The sequence below is a fragment of the Lissotriton helveticus genome, chromosome 2_1 (genome assembly GCF_964261635.1).
Source record: "Lissotriton helveticus chromosome 2_1, aLisHel1.1, whole genome shotgun sequence".
NCBI lineage: Eukaryota > Metazoa > Chordata > Amphibia > Caudata > Salamandridae > Lissotriton > Lissotriton helveticus.
In genome coordinates, this window is record NC_136059.1 from 1,243,678,230 (window position 1) to 1,243,691,644 (window position 13,415).

The window sequence follows — 13,415 nt, forward strand, 5'->3', positions numbered from 1 at the left end:
TCCCCGGCTACTAGAATTCGTCTTGCATGTATATGTTTTATCCTCTTATTCTTTTCAAAGGTGGCTCAGCATATTTTGTCAAGCAATGACTTCTGTAAGAGTGAGTAAAGTTTATCACCTAACACTGGGGTGTGTTTGTCCAACCCTCAAAGCTCGAAAGCACAGTGAACAGCCAAAGTCTGTCTAGTAGCAAAAAAGACAATGGTGTATTATTTTATTAAAACATAAAACATCTCAGCTGATCACAGCAATATCATCATTTTAGTCATGAACAAAAACCAGCTTCAGAGGATCCCTTATTTTGCCTGCTCAGGAGGCAATATGAATTGAGGGACCAACTGAGTTATCATGAAGAGCTCAAAGGCAAGCAAACCAGCTGTGAATATCTACATCCTGCAAGGAGGCCATTAAACATGTGAAATTTAGACTACAGAAAAAGTAGATTACTGATAAAGTTCATAGGTATAGCAAACCTACTTCACATCTGCATATGGTTTATAGCTCTACCATGCTAACTTTCATATTGTGTTCAATAAGCCACGCACACCCTCCCTCACACCCAATTGCTAACACCATTTATTCTAGGGCGAAGCCAAAGACAGGAGTGAATGATGTGCTCACTGATGTACAGCAGTATTCCAAAGAAACTTCTATCTGCTTACTGTGAAGATATGTTAATGAGTACTTTTCTTTGATGCTGCTCTGCACTGCTCTTTCCATTGGTCAGATATGACTGCCATACTGGCCTGAGGGGGAACCTGTAAGGTAGATAACAAGCCAATTTGGCAGAATAAATGAATAAAATATAGGGTGGAATTTCAGAGTGCCGCTCTCCAGAAATGGTCACAAAACTCGTTCACTTCCAATGAACATCTTTCCACGAATGGCTTATACAAAGATTGGAATGGAAGGAGCTGACCCCTGTCAAGTATTGGATGGACACACCGAAGCATTCCAGCTGATTATACATAATTTATTGGAGTCCCACTGAAAACCTAATGAAAACAATGGCTTCCCCAGGAAAACAAAGGTTCTCTGAATAATCTACAATAATCACAGAGTTGCAGCATATGTTAAAAATATTATTGCAAACTCATTTGTGAGGAGGTTGAGGAAGGGCTAGAGGAGAGAGAGAATAAAGGAGTTAGCACCTCATATCCAATACTTACCGCATAGCATTGCAAATTCATCTGCCTTAGCATAAGTTAATACAGCAGCTAAAGCCTCCCTCCAGTTTTGTAAATCGCAGGACTGCACAATCTCCTTCCAATTCTTGGTCACCACTGCAGTGATGAGCTGGACGGAGCAGTGAAGAAAGAGGAAGAATAAGACATTACTTTTATAGATGATAGGCTGTCAGCAGGGTGTGGCGACAATGTTAAAAAAAACACCTTACAACATCAGGGTTACAGAGAAATTTCATTTCAACTATCTTTAATTACATCTTCCTACAAATATAAGGTTTATTATCCATCTAGTTTGTGGGGCAGTGCCTTTATATATTTTTTTTTTTTGAATATGTTTATTGCATTTTCATCATATCACAGTGTTACACAAATGAAAAAAATGATTAATTATGCCTTAGTACAAAAGACAGGTCAGTAGCTACTTCAGACATTCATATACATTAAGGAGTATGGTCATAAGGACCAATATAAAAGCAATTTAGTCGAAGTAGCGTGTCAACATCATTAGTTACTTGCATACGAACAGAAGGTAGTGATCTAAATGGGTATTGGTAAAGCAAGTGTCACCTTCCAGCATCACCTCAGATATTTGTTTAGTTCGGAGCATAGGTTATGGCATGACAGTAGTTCAAAATAGGTTGGGCACATCAACAATACAATATACATTCAAAGCTTTGTTGCTAAACAAACAGATATAAAGAACAATCTGGAAGGTGCGGAAACCAGAGACTGGGCGGTGTTCAACAGCGAGTGTGTGTGTGTGCGTGATGCTCACGGGCCAGGCGGGCGGAGACAGGCATGTACCTGGTAATATCAGCAGTAAGGATCTAAATACAAGATCTGTTGAGTGCACAGCAGGGGGGGGAGAGCGGGGGAGGGGGGGAGAAAATCCCAATCGGAGCTACGCAAGGGGAGACAGCAGCGCTTAAACAATGCCACTTTGCAGGCACACTTGATGGTAGGTCGTCAAGGTGTGGGGCAGTGCCTTTATACAACAGACTTTACCAAAACCTGTTTTTCATGGCAATGATTGTACTTTACCATAGGCAATGGCTTTCCTATACTAAATATGGTTGGCTTTTACACAGTGCAATGACATTCTTCTCTCTCAGTTTGCTGCGTGTCTGCAGTTCAAGGAAAAAGAAACAACATAGAAGAAGTAAAGGTCTACAGGGCCAGAAGACTGCAATTGGTGAACCTGAGGCGGCCAGTGGTTTTTGCCACGTATTTAGTGCAACATGCTGAAAATGCACCATTGAACTCCACTTTTCTATGCATTTCTCACAGGGAGAATTCATCATACTATCACCAAACCCAACCTACCGAATTCCTCCTTTTAGCCAGTTCAGCTTGCTTTGCGGGATAAAATTAATAGAAAAGAGTTTCATCCCAACACTTTTAAAATTACCAGATGGCACTGATATAGAGTCTACATTCATACAAGTGATCATCTAAGTGGTGTATTTAAGATAACCGCAAAAATCTAAATCAAACATTACAATCATATGAGTTCAATACCCACCTGTCAAGAGATAATTGTTAAATACCCAGAGACATTTGTCCCAGTCTACATTTAGCAAAAAGAGAGAAGACATGCTTGAGTCCCTTTATCCAAGTACTTCTGTGTTGATTTGTGCACAATTATAGATTCTCTAGAAAAGCTGCATGGAGTATGAATGCAAATAAATACCTCTACTCTTCAAAACTTTTAAACTTAAGCAAGCTCCCTTCGAAGTCGGGCAAACGCTCTTACAAAATAATCAGGACTCCAAAACTGGTCAATAAAGCTGAAATGAAGTTATTAAATGGAAGCACTGCAAGGATTCCAATGCACAGCCTCACCTCCCATGGGAGGCCAAAGAGGCACAGAGTGGGGGATTGGGTTATCCTGCTAAAGTATGTAAATAGTCACACCAGGAGTTAACACGGCACCTGCTCAGTCAAAGAACAAAAGCAAGAACAGGTAACCATTCACTCAGGCTCGAGGGAGATGAGTCAAATCACGATCAGAGAAAGGAATATTTTACAGAGAAAAAAAGTACTTTAACAGCCACGAAGGATTGGACTGGCCTATTGGGCAATCAGATAGTAACCGACGGGCCTTTTTGAATGATCAGTGTGAGGGCTGTTTTTTTGGCCGCTTACGGGTCTGGTAACGGTCTGCTGGGCCGGCTTTTACTGTCTTTTTCCCCGATAATAAGAACAAACATTGCCTGCAACAAGCTCAAATCAATGCAGTATTCCGTGCATTGCAAAGCACCAAAACAAAGCGCATTTACAAGTTAAAAACGACCCCAATTTTTAAACAATGGGCACTTTAAAAAATAATTGAATTCACTACTGGGTGCCTATTTTATGCCCCAGTCTGGCCCTGTGCACATGCCTATTTTCTGCACCAGTCTGACCACGTGCCCATGCTTATTTTCTGTCCCAGGCTGATCCTATAAGCCCTGAGCCAGAAGTGGTGCTTTTATCTGCCATCCATATTTCTACATTTCTGGAAGGTTGAGTTCTTCCTGAGGCAAACTAATGGAGAGTTCTACAATCTATCTAGAAACAGTTATAGGCTTATAAGTGATTACTTTGGTCATGTTTTTTATGACAGATGTAACATTTGCTACACTGATGGACCACGACTGACATAGGGTGCAATATGCTTTCTCAACCAAGTGACAAACTGGTTGTAAACAATTATTTAGATGATTGCACATGGAAGGAATATGTAATGCATGAACTATGCTTTTTATGTGAGCTATATAACCTCTAACCATATAGGTTACAGAGAGTTGGGAATGGGTGAGAACCAGATATATTATCAGAAAAATCAGGCATTCTGGAAGTTGTCAAAAACTGTGAGACAATTACAAGGAAAAGTTGAAGATCTTCAACTGAAGTTCAGACTTAAAACTGAAGAGATAATGCTCCAGAAGTGGGAAGTTAGCAAAATGTGGGAATTTGACCAGGGAGAGAATTGCGAAAAACTCCTTGCCATGAAGAGCAGAGTAGATACATCATGTAATTATATCAGCAAGATTAAAAAAGGTAGTCAAGTCTTGGAAGACAAAGGGGAAACCGAGCAGGCTTTTATTGAATTCTTCCAAGATTTATATCGGGAGTATTCATTGGTTGAGGAAGACGTTATAGACCGCTGGCTTGCCGGGAAACAACTCCCTAAGTTGAATCTGAATAGCCAAAGAATACTTACCCAAGACATGACAGGTAATGAAATACTTGCTGTCCTAAGTAAAGCTAAGAAAGGGAAAGCTGCAGGACCGGATGTGATCCCAATCGAGAGTTATACTCTTCAACGGATGAAATTATTCCGGTCTGGGTGAGACTATTTAATGGGATCTTCCCGACTCGTGGAGTGATGCTGCCATCTCACTGATCCTGAAGCCCGGGAAGGACCTGTGCCAGTCTTACCGGTCAATATCACTATTGAATTGTGATTATAAGACCTTTGCAGGGATACTGAATGCCTGGCTTTGTAAGATCGTGGGACCTATAACTTATGAAGATCAAAAGAGATTCCTTCCGGATAGGCAGATGTTGGATTTGGTTTATACTTTAATTGGCTCGATTGACCTCGCAACAGCGCAGGGTGTACCTCTCTCAATGATCACAGTAGACTCAGCAAAAGCCTTTGACCGAGTCAACTGGCATTATCTTAATAGAGCGTTGAAGGCTTTTGGGGTTGGAGATATCTTTAGGGAGGTCCTTAAGAAAATATACAAAGCTCCCCGGGCCCAGATTCTGGTCAATGGCAACCTCTCGGCGGCGGTAACAATTGAGCGCGGTACTAGGCAGGGGTGCTCGCTGTCTCCCGTCCAGTTCGACCTGTATATTGCGCCTTTGGCCCAGAGTTTAAGGCAGGATGAAAAGATCATCCCTTTTGCTGCAAATGGGTTTACGAGGAAGCTGGCCCTGTATGCAGATGACTTGATCTTGTTGTCATCCAATGTTAACACTACCTTATCTGAACTGCTTATGGAAGTTCAGGCTTATGGTAAGCTGTCAGGCTATGAGGTTAACAACGACAAGTCAGAAATCATGGCCTGGAACATTTCAGCTTAAAGTGTTAGGCTCTCCAAGGAGTTAAGATACCTTGGAGTTACAATAACTCAGGATCTTAGGGACATCCCCAAAATAAACATAGAGAGAGTCTCCAAGGAGGTCGATCTACTATTGAAAAGATGGCAGAATATTCCGTTATCTCTTTACGGGCGGGTTAACCTGATCAAAATGTGTGTTTTACCTAAATTTGCCTACCTCTGTAATAACATCCCTCTGGAATTTGATACGGTGGATTACTTAAAATTCAGGGTAAGCTTTCTTCTTTAATCTGGGCAGGCAAAGGGATTAGGCTACCCTGGAAGAAACTAAGGCAAAAACTCGGTTGACTGAGTTTACTAGATCTTCATCTGTACTTTTGGGCGTATAAATTAAAGAATTGTAGGATGCTACTTCTTAGGCCAGATAGCTCACTTATTGGCAGTATGTTTAAAGCTATGCTGCTAGATTTGGCTGAGGAAGGTTTAATGTATAAGTTTGGTGCTCCCAAATTCTTTAAAAAGGTCCGGCTCAAGACTCTTTACGCGGCGGCTAAGTTGTGGTCGGATTGCCAGGTCTGTTTGGGGTTGTCCCTTTACAGTGAATAGGCACCAGCGTGCGAGACTCCAGGAACACCAGAGTGCCTTTTAGACGCTCTAGTTCAGCCGTTAAAAGACGCCGGAGTTGTGTACTGGAAGGACAATGTGGATGGCAGCAAACGTTTCCCCAGGGATTTGTGGAGTAATCTTACCAGTGGTGCACTCTCTAGGTTTAAGTACTACCAAATCTCGTCATGGTGCAAGAGTCAACACTGGACCCCTCTAGAGGACAATCCCATGGAAGACGAGTTACAACATCTGAACCTGAAAAAGAAGGAAGTAGCACAGTGGTACAATCATCTCCTTGCAGCAGCCGACAGGAAACTGAAACATCAATATCAGGTCTGGGAGAAGTGCTTGCTGAGTGAGGAGCTGAAAAATCTACGGCAAGTATCTTTAGACACACTTTACCTGCAGGTTAAATCTGCTGCACTAAGGAGAAACCACTTTTTATCTCCACATATTATACTGGTCCCCACTCAAACTTTCCAAAATGAAGGGCAATGGAGAAGCAAAATGCACGAGATGTGGTGCTCAGAAGGCGGATGATATCCATATGTTGACTTCCTGCCCTTTGATTCAGGAGTACTGGGGCAATGTGTGTAAGACTCTGACGGACGTCCTGGGTGGAGATAAACCCTTCTCTTATTATGTTTGGCACAATATCGACGCCCGATGGGGCGTTAGGTCTTTCAGGGATACAGAATAAACTGGTGTTTTATTTGATCCTTCTGGCTAGGAGGGAGATCTGTAAGTTATGGCGCCAGGCGGCTCCCCCCACTTGGAGAGCCTGGTGGAACTCTGTGAGATACTTTAGGGACTTAGACCAGAAGGTTAATGTTTATAGAGAAAGAACTGAATTGGGGTTATTCTGGAACCTGTTAGACTCTTTAGGTTCTGATTAGTCTGCTACACAGCGTCCAATGTTTATACCTCTTGGTCAGCTCATGGTGTGTTGTGCGGGTAGTTCTCGCAAGACCATCATCTGAGACTGAATGCCTAAGTAAACGCAGCAGGGGTAGATCAGATCGAGTGGTTACTCAAGCTACGGAGGTCATATGTGGATAAAAAAATGGTTAAAAAACTGTGAGACAATACCTCACCTAGCATTCAAACATGTTGACAGGTAGGATGAGGAAAATACTATTTTCTTTTGAAGCAAAGCAGTAGCCCTAGTACAAATTGTATAACATACCCTGGTGATTTTGCTCTGGGTCTTACTGAAGTACTTCTTCTGTGTCCTGGCCAGCAAATCCTGCCCTCCAGCGATGGCAAGTATAATGGCATCTGCCATGCGGTTGTCATGAAGACAGAGGTCCACAGCACTTTCAAAATTACCAGTCAACAAAGCCTGGGTGATCAGTCCATCAACATCTGCAGTAAGATATAAAGGCCAACACTGCGGTTTAATGAGCAGGGTTTAAAAGTAAATAATTTCATGTGAGAAACTGCAGTCCCTGACAAAAGCCTCAATAGAGCAGCAGAACATGAATCAATCGCACATTAAATGTCAGCAAAGAACAATTCTCTAACTTTTTTTATTAAAACAATATTACCAGAACAAGAAATTAAACAGATCTAACTAGACCCCCTTAACATGTGAAATGCAAGATAATATACAGAAATGTAAAGTTTCTTACCTGTCGGTGTAGTTTTGCAGCTTGAAGACTTTCTGGATTCACTATGCTGTGGATTATCCCGCCATCTAGTGGTTGGGACCGGAATTGTAGTAGTTCTTCTCTTTGTTGTTTTCGTGGCACAGGTGGGCGTCGACATCCCACCATTTGGTGTCCTCCGTGACGTTGACGCACTTCCGGCGGAAGCTCCCACCTTTGGTTGCCATCTTCGGATTTTTTTTTCTTGTCTTGTGTTATCTTTCTTTGTTGATCCCTTTAGTTATGATTGCAATTTTATCCTCCTTTCCTCCTGTCTCATCTTTCTGGCGGAGGAGGGTGGGATCGCTAGTGAATCCAGAAAGTCTTCAAGCTGCAAAACTACACCGACAGGTAAGAAACTATACGTTTTGCAGCGTGAATCTTTCTGGATTCACTATGCTGTTTATAGACTTAGTAGTGGTTTGTCCTTATTGTGGTGGTTGGGTGGGAGATGAGCACTGGTTACTGAAAATGTGTTGTAAGACGTTGTAGGACCTTCTGTCCAACTTGTGCTTCCTTATTCATCTGAATATCCACACAGTAGTGCTTAGTGAATGTGTGCACTGAAGACCATGTTGCAGCTTGGCAAATGTCTTGAATAGGTGTGTTTGCTAGTAACGCAATTATTGCTCCTTTCTTCCTAGTAGAGTGAGCTTGAGCTGCTCCTTGTAACTCTTGTCCTGCCCGCTTGTGGCAGAGTTGAATTGCTTGTGCAATCCACCGTGCAATGATGTTTTTGGTGACTGGCCGTCCCAAAAAACTGCTGGCAAAGGATACACAAACTGTTTCATTTTCCTGCACTCCTTAGTCCTTTCTATATAGTGCATGACAGCCCTTCTGGCGTCCAATGTGTGTAGCGCCCTTTTTGTGCTTGTAGTAGCTTTTTGGCTAAAACTCGGTATTTGGATTGTTTGGTTAATGTGGAATCGAGACACCACCTCTGGCATGAACTGTGGGTCGGTCCTCATTACAATCCAGTCGCTGTGTATTTGTAGGTAGGGCTCTTGGAGTGTTAGCGCTTGCATCTCACTTACTCTTCGTAGCGACGTGATAGCCACTAGAAGGCTGTCATTAGTGTGAGCATGTGCAGTGCCGCGCCCTGTGAATAGGTTCAAAGGGCACCTTCATCAATTGAGTTAGCGCCACGTTGAGGTTCCATGTTGGTACTGGCATCCTTTTTGGGGGTGCGATCTTTTAGCTCCTTCCAGAAATCTTTGCACAACTTGGGAGGTGAAGAAACTCTTCCCTGCTTCTCCCCTCGTGTAAGCTACTATCGCCGCTAAGTGCACCCATAGGGATGTGTAGCTTAGTTTGCTTTGTAGCAGGTCTGTTAAGTATTTTAGTACTGTGGATTCCCTCATGATCTTCTGTTGTAGTTTCTCCTTGATGCACCATTGGGAGAACCTTTTCCATTTTGCTATGTAGCACTTCCTTGTTGTCGGTCTCCTCGCCGCTCTGAGTACTGCCATAGCACTTGCCGGTAGTTTAAGGTGCGCGAATTCTAGGTCTTTAGGAGCCATGCTGCTAGGCTGAGGCTCTCTGGCTCTGGGTGTAGTAACTTTCCGTTCTGCATTGTTAACAGGTCCCTTCTTTTTGGGAACCTGTGTGCTGGTTCTTGTGCCATTTCTACTATCTGTGAGAACCATGACTGTCTGTTCCACTGAGGGGCTATCAGTATTAGCGTCATGTTACTGATCCTGCATTTGTTGAGTACCCTGTGTATCAGTGGTATCGGGGGAAAAAAGCTTACCAATGTCTTTGACCAACTTATCCTTAGCGCATTCCCTTGTGACCGATGGTCTGGTTGTCTTGATGCGAAGTGTTGGCATTTTGCATTCTGGTGTGTTGCAAATGGGTCTATTTGCGGTGTTCCCCACCTTTGGAATAATTTTTCTATTTCCTGCTGGTTGATCTCCCATTCGTGGGATGCGGACATCTGCCTGCTGAGTCGGTCTGCCTCCACATTGTCCTTCCCTGGTAGGTGTATTGCTAGTAGGTCTGTTCTGAGTGGAATGGCCCATATCCATATTTCCTGTGCTAGCTTCGATAGCGCTACTGAGTGTGGTCCTCCCTGTTTGTTGATGTAGAACATGGTTGTGATGCTGTCGGTTTGGATCAACAACCTGTTCTCGTACAGCTCCTTCTGAAATGCCTTTAAGTCTAGGATTACTGTCTTCAGCTCTAGGTAGTTGATGTGTTTTACCGCATCTTTCTGTGTCCATAACCCCCTCACCTTGAGTTTGTTCATGTGTGCTCCCCATCCCAGGTGGGAGGCATCTGTTGTGATGGTCACAGTTGGAGTTGGTGGTGTGAATGGCTTCCCCTGTGCTATATGTTTTGTTCCACCACGCTATTTCCTGCTGCAGCGTGTGTTTGACAACCCCTTGATCATCCCAACTCCCTGTTGCTTGTGACCATTGCTGTTGGAGCCATTCTTGGAATGGGCTCATGTGGAGTAGAATATTTGGAACTAAGTGTATGCATGACGCCATCATTCCCATGAGCTTGCTCACCGTCCTCACTGTCAGAGCTTTCCCCTTGTGGTAGTGATGTGTCTCCTTCAGTAGTGCCTGTGCTCTCCTAGTGCTGGGGAACACCTTTCCTTGCAAGGTGTTGATCTCTGCCCATAGGAATATTTTCACCAGTTCTGGTTCAGTTGAGGATTTTTCCCAATGTATTGAACACCCTAGTTACATTAGCGTTTGAGTGACCTGCTGAATGTGCGGTTTGCATTGGCTGTATGAGTTTGCCTTTACCAGCCAGTCGTCGAGGTACGGGTATACGTGTATCCCCTGCCTCCGTAGGTGTGCTGCTACCACAGCTACGCATTTTGTGAACACCCTTGGTGCGGACTTTAGCCCGAATGCCAGGACAGTGAACTGGTAGTGTGTTTCCTTGATCACAAATCTTAGTAGGCGTTTGTGTCTTTTGTTCATGGGGATGTGTAGGTAAGCGTCCTTTAGGTCTATAGTTGCCATGTAATCCCATTCCTGTTTCTGGGGTATTACTTCTTACAGAGATATCATCTTGAATCTTTGAGTCCTTAAGAATTTCTTTAAGACCGTAAGTCCAGGATAGGTCTTAACGTTTAGCCTACTTTTGGTACAAGGAAGTAGTTGGAGTAGACCCCCTTGTTTCTTTCGATGTACGGCACCGTCTCTATTGCCTCCTTCTTTAGGAGCTCCTGTGCCTCTAGTAGCAAGAGTGATAGTACTGCTGTAGAGTGTCCCTTGTAGTTTGGCCGTCTGTTTGGAGGTGGCTTTTCTAGTTCTATGCAGTAGCCGTGTTGTATGTTTAGTATCCATTTGTCGGTTGTGACCTTCTTCCACTCCTGGAAGAAGTGCCCGATTCTGCCTCCTACAGGTGTTATGTTCTCTGTGGAAAGGTTTGTCTTGTAGTACTGATAGTTTGTCTTCTCCCTTGTATTGTCGCTCCCCTAGAGGTGTTGTGTGGGTGGGCGTCCTTCTTACAGTGGAGTCACTTCAAGGTAGGTTGCGGTACTCCTCTTCTTGTCGGACCTCGTCTGTTCGAGCGCCTTCGAAAGGATTGGCCCCGTGGCTGGTACTGCCAGCTTTGCTGTTGCTGTCCCAGTTGCTGTGTCTGATTGCCTCCTTGGTAACCCTGTTGGAAGGTTTGATGTGATGTTCCTGGCTGGCTGTTTCATCTGCCTGCTGGTCTCCTCAAGTGGGTGCCCCTTCTCATCCTCCTGAACTGCAGCGCTCCCATGGACCTTGCTGTTTTATTGTTCTTTTTTAGCTGAGTAGGTTTTCGTCAACCGTAGTGCTGAACAGTTGTTCTCCGTTGAAGGGTGTGTTCAGGATGTTATTTTGGACTTCTGGCTGGAAGCCCGAGATCCTCAGCCAGGCATGCCTTCTCTCCGTAACCCCAATCATCATCTGCCTACTGGATGTTTCCGCTGCATCCAGGGCTGATTTCAGGCATGTGTTGGCCATGTTCCTGCCTCCTTCCACGAGGTGGTGTGCCCTCTGTTGGTACTGCTCCAGGAGATGTTTTAACAGTTGGCCGACTTCCTCCCAATGCTGCTAGGCATGTCTGTTAATTAAGGCATTTGAGTTGGCGATGCGCCATTGAATCGCCACACTCATCTCCATCTTTATCTCTGTGAGGTCCATCCTCCTGCTCTCCTTGTCTGGAGGTGGTCCGGAGTTAGTGGGCACGTTGGCCCTCTTCCTAGCTGTCGATGCTATTATCGAGTCAGCAGGTACTGATCCCTGAATATATGCTGGGTCTTGTGAGGAATGTTTATATTTCTTTTCTGTCCTTGGGGTCACTGACTTACATATAGCTGGCTCCCTGAAGGCCTCCCGGCCCTGGTCCAGCACACTTGTTAGCATGGGTAGGAATTGGCTCCTGGTCTGTGTACGAAGCAGAGTTTCCAGGAGAAAACAGGGTTTGGGCTTCTCCTACTCTATTTTTGCTCCATAAGTGGCTGCAGCATTCTTTATGACCATATTGTATATGCCAATGTCGTCCGGCGGCGAAGGCCTCGACGGATTTGACTCTACACCCTCTTCTGGGCTTTCGGCGTCGAGATCCTGCCACTCCAGGGCATGCGCCTCTAAGGATGTCGAGTCCTGGTAGGTCTGTTGATCCTCTTTGCCTTCTGCCTCGAAGTAATCTAGGCCCTCTCCCTCCTGTTCTTTGGCTTGTTCCAGCGTATCAGGGTCCTCGACCCCCTCTTCGAGCTCTGCTTCGGCTGCGGGCTTCGAAGGGATGGTGTACCGGCTTATCCGGTCATCGAAATCCTTTTTTCGCTGGAGGATGTTTGCCATTTAGGCCTCGAGCCTTCTCCTCTTTTTCTCCATCTCGGCTGCCTGTTCGGCGTTGAGAGCTCCGGCGCTTCACTTCGTGGTAGTCGGACTTGAAGTCGCCTTTAACTCTTTTTACCTCTGCGTCGAGCGGTCCTTTTCAAGACTGGGCTTCGACTACCTCAGTTTCTCCAGAGTTCTCGCTGTGTGGGAGTCCTTTTCAAAGGATCTGCAGGGCTGTTTGTCATTGAGTGCAGCTGCGGGCGTCGAGAGTTTCGACGGCAGCGCCTGTTTCTCGAGGACTTTGCCTCACTCTTTCGTCGTTCGGTCAGGGGTTTTTGGGTCGACGATTCTCTTACCACCTTTGCAGTCTTCTGGTCCCTCCAGGATGTTGTCCTCTTCCCCACTGGAGAGGCCCAAGTCTCGGAGTGATGGGGGTGGTCCTTGCCCTTTGTTTGTCACTGCCTCTCCCAAACTCTGAGGGTCTTGGGTGTGAACGCCGAGCAGGAATTGCAGTCTTCGCTTCAATGGTCGAGCGGCAGGCAGAGGTTGCAAACTGGGTGTTGGTCCTTCTGCGTGTATTTGTGGTGACAATTGTTGCATAATTTAAATGGAGTTTTGTCCATTTCCACACTCAGGGAGCACCCTGTGTGCGCATTCTCCGTTGGATGTCAAAGTTCTTGGTGTTTGTCCTCCTCTTCGACGTCCCGGTTTACTTGCCTGCAGTCGGTGTGCTGAAATCTCCAACCTTCCTTGGTTTTTGCTGATGTTCATTGATTCCTTCTTCAAAAGTTTCTGGAACTCTTCCGTGACGATCCAGACCCAACGGCGGAATAAAGAATCTGAAGATGGCGACCAAAGGTGGGAGCTTCCGCCGGAAGCGCATCGACGTCACGAAGGACACCAAATGGTGGGATGTCGACGCCCACCTGGGCCACGAAAAAAAAAAAGGAAGAAATACTACGATTCCGGACCCAACCACTAGATAATGCACAGCATAGTGAATCCAGAAAGATTCATGCTGCAAAACCAGCATGTACAAGGTTAAGGTCACAAAACAAACCAGGTCCAATATTGAGGCCCGACCTCCTTCCTAATGAGAAACAGGGCGCCTGCTTGGATCCTTGATGAGCTTTTTACCTGCTGTGCAATCTT

The 13,415-nt window shown here is 45.0% G+C and overlaps 1 protein-coding gene across 34 annotated transcripts in view; it reads right to left on the bottom strand.

The window, feature by feature from the left end:
* SEC31A (SEC31 homolog A, COPII component) overlaps window positions 1–13,415 on the bottom strand; it is a 439,339-nt gene that overhangs the window by 144,836 nt on the left and 281,088 nt on the right. For all 34 annotated transcript variants that reach the window (XM_078676180.1, XM_078676183.1, XM_078676179.1 and 31 more), the window contains 2 exons: window positions 7,032–7,210; window positions 1,170–1,296 (listed from right to left, as the gene is read on the bottom strand). In XM_078676180.1, coding sequence (XP_078532306.1) covers window positions 1,170–1,296; window positions 7,032–7,210 — 306 coding nt within the window. The remainder of the gene's footprint in view (window positions 1–1,169; window positions 1,297–7,031; window positions 7,211–13,415) is intronic.